Source organism: Cygnus olor, chromosome 29 (assembly GCF_009769625.2).
Source record: "Cygnus olor isolate bCygOlo1 chromosome 29, bCygOlo1.pri.v2, whole genome shotgun sequence".
Taxonomy (NCBI): Eukaryota; Metazoa; Chordata; class Aves; order Anseriformes; family Anatidae; genus Cygnus; species Cygnus olor.
The window spans coordinates 87,854-97,141 of NC_049197.1; the positions used below are offsets into that span (position 1 = coordinate 87,854).

Consider the following 9,288-nt stretch of genomic DNA (forward strand, 5'->3'; position numbering starts at 1 on the left):
GCATTTGCCTGGGCTGCAAATTCCATCCTGATAAGAGAGGCTGCGGGGAGGGGGGGGGCTCCTCCTGGGGAGGGGGAGCTTCCCAGCCCCCCCCCGGCCACGGATGCTTCCAGCCCCAGGGGGGGAAGGGGGGTTCAACACCCCCACCCCCCAGGTTGTGTGGTTCTGGGCGGGGCGTTGAGACCCCCATGTGTGCAAAGTGTGGGGGGAAGAGCCCCGGGGGTGCTTCAGGTGTGGGGGTTCGGGAGGGATGGGGGGGGGGGCAGGGGCTGGGGGGGGACAGGGATGGGTGGTGGCTGTGTGGGTGCCAGGCTGGGGGGGACATGGGGGTGGGGTCACCCAGGTCCCACTCCTGGTCCCACTCCTGCTCCCGTTCCTGCTCCCGTTCCCGCTCCCGTTCCCACTCCCGGTCCCACTCCTGTTCCCACTCCCATTCCCATTCCTGATCCCGCTCCTGCTCCCATTCCCAATCCCATTCCCACTCCCGCTCCCAGTCCCGTTCCCGCTCACCCCAACCAGCAGGTCCCCTGTTGGAGCCGGCCCCGCTCCGGGGGGGCCCTGCTGCAGCCCCCTGCAACCAAAACCTCGCTGTTTTAGCCCAATACAGAGGAGTCTGGAAGAGAGGGTGCCTGGCTCTGTCCTGGGATGGGGGGGTGGGGGGGTGGACGGGGTGGGGGGGGATGGACGGACAGATGGACGGGCAGAAGGATGGGGGGAGGGAGGGATGGAGGGGTGGATGGGTGGGGGGGGTGGATGGATGGACAGAAGGACGGATGGACGGATGGATGCACAGAAGGGATGGGGTGGGGTGGGGTGGGGTGGGGTGGGGTGGGGTGGGGTGGGGATAGGGATGGGATGGGATGGGATGGGATGGGATGGGATGGGATGGGATGGGATGGGATGGGATGGGATGGACAGATGGAGGGATGGACAGATGGATGTGTGGGTGGGTGTAGGACGGGGGGGGGACCAACCTGCGGCCACCCGGAGCCGGAGGAGCAGCGGCGATCCCTTACCCCCTCTGCTTGCGCTCCATCCCTGCCGGTGCTGGCGCTGCCCCACGGCCACCCTCCCGGCCGCGCCAGTGCAGCGGCTCCCAGATCCCCGCCGGCGGGTGCAGGGCCTCGCGCCGCCGTCTCGGCCCCATGCCCGGGGCGAGCCCGGTCCTGCCCCCCGCCGCTCCTGTCTGCCCTGCCAGCACCGCGCTGCGCCGGGAGCCGGGGCAGGAGCTGGCCGCATCCTGACCCCCACGGGACCGGGCTGCAGCGGTGTCCCTCGCGCTGCAGAAACACCCGTGGGGGGCTTCTGGGGGGGGGTGCCCAGCAGGAGGGGATGGGGAGCTGGGGGCAATGGGGCTGGGGGGGCGGGGGGGGCTGGGAGTTTGGGGCTGGGGTCAGAGGTTGGGGATGTGGTGTTGGAGACACGGGGCTGGGGACAGAGTCTGGGGCTGGGGGCTGGGACCATGGGGTTGGGGACATGGGGTTGGGGACACCGTTTGGGGCCACCAGATGGGGACACGGCTTGGAGAGGGGTGTTGGGGCCATGGGGCTGGGGTCAGGGCTGGGGGCAGGGGTTGGGGACATGAGATGGGGACGTGGGGCTGGAGACGTGGGGCTGGGGGGCAGAGCCTGGGACCGGGGGCTGGGACCATGGGGCTGGGATCGTGGGGTTGGGGTCATGGGTTGGGGACATGGTCTGGGGACACCGGATGGGGACACGGGGCTGGGGACACCATTTGGGGCCACCTGTTGGGGCCGGGGGCAGGGGTCCTGGGTCCTGGGCTCAGGGTCTGGATGCCGCAGCCGGGTGGGTTCCAGGAGTGGCGCTGAGCTCCGGGTGGGGGCAGCATGCGACCCCTGCCCCTGCCCCCAACCCACCCCCCAGGATTTTCGGCCAAGCACCCACCCCAGCGCCCCACCGGGGCAGGATCCCGGTGGATCCCATGGGCTTCCCGCTGTGAAGGGGTTAAGCGGCGCAGGTGCTGCGTTGGGCCCTGGCCTCCTTCCTGCTCTCCTCCCCCAGCTCCGGGATATAAACCCAGCCTCACCCGCCCAGCCCGGCCCCTCGCAGCCTCCTGCGGCCTCCTCGCGCCCTGCAGCCTCGCAACCTGCTCGCAACCTTCCTCCAGCCTCCCGAGACCTCTGTGCGCGCTTCTTGCAACCTCCCTAAAACCTCCTCGCAACCCCCTTGCAACCCCCTCGCAACCCCCTCGCAACCCCCTCGCAACCCCCTCGCAACCCCCTTGCAACCTCCTTGCAACCCCCTTGCAACCTCCTTGCAACTCCCTTGCAACCTCCTTGCAAGCTTCTTGCAACCTCCTTGCAACTCCACTGCAACCTCATTGCAACCTCACGACCTCCTTGCGACCCCCTTGCAGCCTCGCCACCTCCTCGTGACCCCCCCTAGAGCCTCTCGCCCCCTTCTGGCCCCGCTTGCCGGCCCCCCGCCCGCGCCCCCTGCCGCCACCATGTCCGTGCCGGTGCCCAGGACGACCACCCGGAGCAGCTCCGTCCGCTCCTTCAGCTCCCGCTCCTACACCGCCGGCCCCGCCGCCAGGATGAGCGCGGCCTCGGCCTTCGGGGGCTTTGGGGGGGGCCGGTACAGCGCCGGGGGGCTCTACCGGGGCCCGTCCGCCTCCTGTGGGTCCGGGGGGGGCATCACGGCCGTGAGCGTCAACCAGAGCCTGCTGACGCCCCTCAACCTGGAGATCGACCCCAGCATCCAGCGGGTGCGCAAGGAGGAGAAGGAGCAGATCAAGACCCTCAACAACAAGTTCGCCTCCTTCATCGACAAGGTGAGGCTGGGCACCCCCTGCCCCCGGGTGCCCCCTGCCCCGCTGTGCTGGACCCGGGGGGCTTTGGGGGGGGCATGGCCCCGTCCCGCTTTTGTTTGCCCCAAACCTCCCCTGGTGGCAGGGCCGGAGGTGGCTGGGACCCCCTGGGGACCTCCTGAGCCCCTCAGGGACCTCCTGGGTGCATCCTGAGAGCTTTGGGGGTGTTGAGACCCCCTGGGGAACTCCCGCCCCCCCTGGGGACACTGGGAACCCCTCCGGGACCTCCTGGACCCTTCAGGCACATCCTGACCCCTTTGGGGACATGAAGACCCCCTCGGGGACCTCCTTGGCCCCTTTGGGACCTCCTGAGCCCCTTGGGGACCTTCTGGACCCGGTGGGCACATCCTGACCCCTTTGGGGACATGGAGACCCCCTTGGGGACCTCCTTGGCCCCTTTAGGACCTCCTGGCCCCTTTGGGGACACTGAGACCCCCTTGGGGACCTTCTGCCCCCTTTGGAGACATTGAGACCCCCCTGGGGACATCCAGACCCCCTCGGGACCTCCTGACCCCTTTGGGCACATCTTGGCCCCCTCGGGGACCTGCTGCCCCCCCCGGGGACGCACCGTGGGAACACTCCTGTCCCCTCCTGTCCCCCCGCCGGGGACGTGGCAGGGGGTGGCATGGGGTGGGAGCTGGGAGGGGGGGCATTGTCCCTTTGTTGTCCCCCCTCAGCCTCCCTTCCTCCCCCCACAGACCCACACCGGGTGCTGCCCCCCCCCCCCCCCCCAGTACAGGTGCTCTGTGGGGCCTTGCCCCATGGTGGGGAGGGGGGGGGGCAGCAGGGGGTCCACAGGGCCAGCCCCACTCAGCACCCAGCACCCCAAGCTTGCACCCCCCCACCCCAAATGTGCACCCCAGGACTAGAGATTTGCACTCCAAATGTGCACCTGAGACCCCAACCCCCGCATCCCAGGACCCCAAAGCAGCACCCCAAACCCGCGCCCAGCACCCCGTGGTTGCACCCAGCACCCCAAACCCGCGCCCAGCACCCCACGCCTGCATTCCACGTCCTCACCCTGCACCCCAAGGTTGCACCCAGCACCCCAGACTTGCACCCAGCACCCAGACTCACTCCCCAGACCCCAAAGTTGCACGCCAGCCCCCACACTTGCACTTGCCCCCCCCCTTGCTCCCCACCCCCCCAAGCCTTGCAGCACCGTGCCGAGCCCCCCGTCCCCACGCCCCCCGATCCGGTGCCCCTGTGCCGAGGCAGCAGTGCCGGTGGTGCCGGCGGTGCCACCGCCCCGTGCCCCTCCCCAGGTGCGGTTCCTGGAGCAGCAGAACAAGATGCTGGAGACCAAGTGGGGGCTGCTGCAGAACCAGAAGCCCCCCCGCAGCAACTTGAACGCGCTCTTCGAGGCGTACGTGGGCACCCTGCGGCGCCAGCTCGACAGCCTGGGCCAGGAGCGGCTGCGGCTGGAGGCCGAGCTGGGCAGCATGCAGGGGCTGGTCGAGGAGTTCAAGAACAAGTGAGGGCCCCGGGGGGCTCCACGTCCCCCCCCCGGGTGGTGGCCCCACGGTGGTTCCGGGGTTTGGGGGGTGGCTGTCGCGGAGGCGGCTTTGCCTTGCTGCTCGTGGATGGGGCATGCTGCTGGGTGGGTCCCTGTGCCCCCATGTCCCTGTGTCCCCATGTCCCTGTGTCCCCCCGTACCCAGGTTTCTGCATCACCATGCGCCCAGGTCCCTGCGTCCCCGTATCCCCATGTCCCCAGGTCCCTCCGTCCCCATGGCCCCGCATCTCTGGGTCCCCACGTCCCCCCTGTCCCCACACTTGTTTCTGTCCCTGTGTCCCCTCATCCCAGAGCCCCCAATTCTTCTGATATCCCAAGTCCCTGCACCTCTGGGTCCCCAAGTCCCTGTGTCCCCTTGTACATGTCCCCATCCCTTCCACCTCCCTGTGTCCGTACGTCCCCTACATCCCCACGTCCCTGCACCTCTGAGTCCCCCTGCCCCCATGTCCCCTACATCCCCATGTCCCCGCACCCCATGTACTCTTGTCCCCGTGCCCCCGCCGAGCCTCCCCTGTGCCCGCAGGTACGAAGAGGAGATCAACCACCGCACCGAGAAGGAAAACGAGTTCGTGCTGCTGAAAAAGGCGAGGCGGCGGGGGCCGGGGGGTGGCAGGCGGTGCTGGGGGGGGGCTGACGGGCTCCTGCTGCGCCCCCAGGACGTGGATGAAGCCTACATGAACAAGGTGGAGCTGGAGTCGCGCCTGGAGAGCCTGACGGACGAGATCAACTTCCTCCGGCAGCTCTACGATGAGGTGGGGGCGCGGGGGGGCCGCTGTGTGTGGGGGGGGCGCAGTGAGGGGACCCCCACTCAGCCCCACCCCGTGCCCCGCAGGAGCTGCGGGAGCTGCAGTCACAGGTGTCGGACACGTCCGTGGTGCTCTCCATGGACAACAGCCGCAGCCTGGACCTGGACGGCATCATCGCCGAGGTGAAGGCGCAGTACGAGGAGATCGCCAACCGCAGCCGCGCCGAGGCCGAGAGCATGTACCAGATCAAGGTGGGGGGGCGCCCCGAGCCATGGGATGCTCTGTCCCCTGGGGTGCTCCGTCCCCCGGGACGCCCCCACACCGGGGTGCTCCGTCCTGCAGAATTCTCCATCCCCAGGGATGCTCCGTCCCCTGGGACGCTTCGTCCCCCAGGACCCTCCATGCCCCAGGACGCTCTGTCCCCTGGGATGCTCTGTCCCCCGGGACTCTCCATGCCCTAGGACATCCCATCCATTGGGATGCTCTGACCCCCAGGATGCTCCGTCCCCCAGGACATCCCACACACTGGGTGCTCCGTCCCTTTTCATGCTCCGTCCCCCAGGACATCCCATACATTGGGATGCTCCATCCCCCAGGACACCCCACACACTGGGGTGCTCTGTACCCCAGGACACTCTGTCCCCCCAGCACACCCCATACACCAGGGTGCTCCATACACCGGGGTGCTCCACACCCCACACACCGCGACGCCCCGTCTCGCCGTCTGGGTCCTGCTCCTCCTGCCCTCGCCCAACCCTCCCCGCCCGGGGGCCAGGCGGCTGCTCCCAGTGCTCCCGGTGTCTGCGGCGTGGGCGCGCCGGGCCCCGTGACGGCCGCCCCAACCGGCCTGGCTGCAGCAGCCCCAGCCCCGAGCATCGCCCCCGGCGCACCCGGGCTCGCCCCGGCTCCTTGCTCCCCGATTTCCCGAGCCGGAGGAGCTCATGGGGCCACGGTGCTGAGGGGTGCAGGATGCCCTCACCGGAGCCCCCAGCCCCATCCGTGCTCTCCCAGAGCCCCCCCAGGACTGTTCCCTTTGGCGGCCTTGTCCCGGCCGTCGCCCCCCCCCCCCGGCACCGCTGCAGGGCGGTCGGGGGAGCACAGGGGGACCCCAAGCGGGGCTGGGAGCGGGGGGACCCCGATGTCCGTCCGCCCTTGCCCCCTCGGGTGCTGTGTGCCTGTGGTGTTGTGGCCCCACGGCTCTGGGAGTGTGGCTCCAGGGTTTTGTGGTGCTGAGATTTTGTGGGAATGTGAGTTTGGGGTCCCGCAGTTGTGGGGTCCCGCAGTTGTGGGGTCCCGTGGTGATGGGGTCTTGCAGTGACAGGGTTCTGAAATTTGGTGGCCCCATGAGTCTGTGGCTGTGCGCTTTGGTGATCCTGCGATTCCACAACCCCACAATTTCACAATCCCCTAATTCCATGATCCCCTAACTTTGTGATCCCCTAATTCCATGATCCCCTAACTTTGTGATCCCCTAATTCCATGATCCCCTAATTTCACAACCCCACAATTCCATGATCCCCTAATTCCACGATCCCCCAATTCCACGCTCCCCCAATTCCGTGACCCCCCGCCCCCCCGCAGTACGAGGAGCTGAAGACGACGGCGGGCAAGCACGGGGCCGACCTGCGCAGCACCCGCGGGGAGATCAGCGAGCTGAGCCGGCTCGTCCAGCGCACCCAGGCCGAGATTGAGGCGCTCAAGAACCAGGTGGGGCCCGGGTGGGGCCGCCCCCGCCCTCCCCCTCCGCCCTCCTCCTCCTCCTCCTTCCTCCTCCGCCCTCGGCACCCCAGGGCCCCCCCACGGCCCCATGGGGAGGCCCAGCCCATGGAGGTGCTGGGGGGCAAGGGGGATTGGGGACTAGAGGGGTGCAAGGGGCAATGCTGGGGGGCAAGGGAGGGGACTGGGGGACAAGGGGGGTGATGCTGGGGGGGGTAGAGGGGGTACCAGGGTGCAAGGGGGGGGGACTGGGGTGTTAGAAGGGATATTGGGGTGCAAGGGGTGATGCTGGGGGGCTAGGGAGGGGTATGGGAGTGCAAGGGGGAATACTGGGGTGCAGGGGGGGGACTGGGGGGCGAGGGGGGGATGCTGCGGGGTGAGGGGGGGTACCAGGATGCAAGGGGAGGGGACTGGGGTGTTAGAAGGGATATTGGGGTGCAAGGGGTGATGCTGGGGGGCAAGGGAGGGGTATGGGGGTGCAAGGGGGGGATGCTGGGGTGCAAGGGGGGGATGCTGTCGGGACAAGGGGGGCACGGCGTTGAAAGGTGGGGTATTGGGGTGCAAGGAGGGAGATTGTGCGGTGCAAGGGGGGAGGCAGCTGCAGTGCAAAGGTGGGACATGGGGGCGAAAGGTGGGGTATGGGGGTGCGAGGCAGGTTATGGGCGTGCAAGAGGTGATGCTGGCGTGTAAGGGGAGGAGGCTGCTGGGGTGCAAGGGAGGATGTGGCACGGTGCAAGGGGGCGGACACTGGGGTATAGGGGGGGTGCTGGGGTGCAAAGGGGGAGGCTGCGTGGCGCAAGGGGGGACGCCGGGGTGTGAGGGTCCCCCAAACCCTGGTGCGAGGGGACACCCCCCCCCCCACCGTGTGCCGCAGCGGGCCAGCCTGGAGGCGGCCATCGCAGAGGCGGAGGAGCGCGGGGAGCTGGCGCTGAAGGACGCGCGGGGCAAGCTGGCGGAGCTGGAGGCGGCGCTGCAGAAGGCGAAGCAGGATCTGGCCCGGACGCTGCGCGAGTACCAGGAGCTGATGAACGTCAAGCTGGCCCTGGACATCGAGATCGCGACCTACAGGAAGCTGCTGGAGGGCGAGGAGAGCAGGTGGGGGCCCCTCGGCGACACCCTCTGGGGGGGGGGACCCATCCTCCCCCCCCCAGCGGTGCTGAGCTGCCCCCTCCCTCCCCGCAGGCTGGAGGCGGGCGTGCAGAACCTGAGCATCCACACCAGGACGGCGAGCTACGCGGGTAAGGGGGGGGTCCCGGGGCTGTGCCCCCCCTCCCCGCCACCCCAAATCACTCAGCACCCTCCCCTTCCCTCCCCCCCGCCTTCTCGTTGCAGCCGGCTACGGCGGGGGCTTCGGGGGGGGCCTCGGGGGGGGCTTCGGGAGCTCCTTCTCCAGCGGCTACGCCGTGCCCCCCCCGGCCCTGGAGGGCTCCCCCGTGGCCAAGTCGCGTGCCATCGTCATCAAGAAGATCGAGACCCGCGACGGCAAGCTGGTGTCCGAGTCCTCCGACGTGCTGGCCAACTGAGCCCCCCCGGGCACACCCGGAGCCGTTTGCGGCTGGATCTGGACCCCCAGGAGGGATGGGACCCCCCCCCGATAGGACCCCCCCCCCCCACCGGCACCCTCCTCTTGTCCTGTCCTGAGCCAGGGCCCCGCCGTCCGTCCGTCCGTCCTGTGTCCCGCCGTCCGTCCCGTGCCCCCCCTCTGTGTCTGAGCCGCGGGGGGAGGGTGGTGGGGTCCCCCCCCCACTGTAACCCCCCGTCCTCTCACCCCCCAGTACCGGGCTGGGGGGGTCGGGGCTCCTGCAATAATAAACCCTTTGGAACCCACAGCGTGCCTGCGTGTTGGGGTGGGGGGGGGGAGCGTCAAAAGGGGGGGGGGGGGCATCAAAAGGGGGGGCGTCAAAAGGGGGGGACAAAGGGGTTCTGGGGTGGTATCAAAGGGGGGGGAAGGGGACCTTGAGGGGTGTCGCCCCCAGGGCACGGCTGCTGGCATCCGTCTGGGGTGCCAGGAGTCACCCGAGGGTGCTGGAGTTTGGGGTGCCAGGATCCGTCCCGGGGGGGTCCCAGGCTCCGCCCGGGGGTCCTGCGCTCCCCCCCTGCCACGCAGAGCCGGGCCCCATTGGGTGGCCCCATTAATTACTGCGCTCGTTAGGGCTGCGCTTAACTGGGCAGGGGTCCGGCTGCAGCCTTCCAACCCAAACTGGCCCAATTCCGGCCGATTTCCCCCCAAAACCGAGGCCTCCTCCAGGAACCAGCACCCCTCGCCCCACTGTGCTGGGGACCCCATGAGATTCTCTGGTGTCTTGTATGAGGGTTGTGCCCGTGGGGGGGGGGGGGGGGGGGAGCGAAAAACCCCAAACCTTTTCCTTCGTCCCCCCCGCCCAGAAAGTTGCGTCCCCGCTCCCACCGAGGGCTTTGCTCCCGTGCTGGGGACCGGGCGGGGCGGGCAGGATGGGACCTTTGTCCCCGGGTTAACGGTTA

At 69.1% G+C, this 9,288-nt stretch overlaps 1 protein-coding gene across 1 annotated transcript; it reads left to right on the forward strand.

The window, feature by feature from the left end:
• Positions 1–2,063: 2,063 nt before the first annotated feature.
• Positions 2,064–8,634, forward strand: KRT8 (keratin 8). Its single transcript, XM_040539772.1, has 9 exons — positions 2,064–2,794; positions 4,096–4,304; positions 4,869–4,929; positions 5,002–5,097; positions 5,178–5,342; positions 6,673–6,798; positions 7,682–7,902; positions 7,990–8,045; positions 8,140–8,634. Exons 1-9 carry the CDS (start codon positions 2,468–2,470, stop codon positions 8,328–8,330), a joined length of 1,452 nt encoding a protein of 483 aa, XP_040395706.1. The 5' UTR covers positions 2,064–2,467; the 3' UTR covers positions 8,331–8,634.
• Positions 8,635–9,288: the final 654 nt, after the last annotated feature.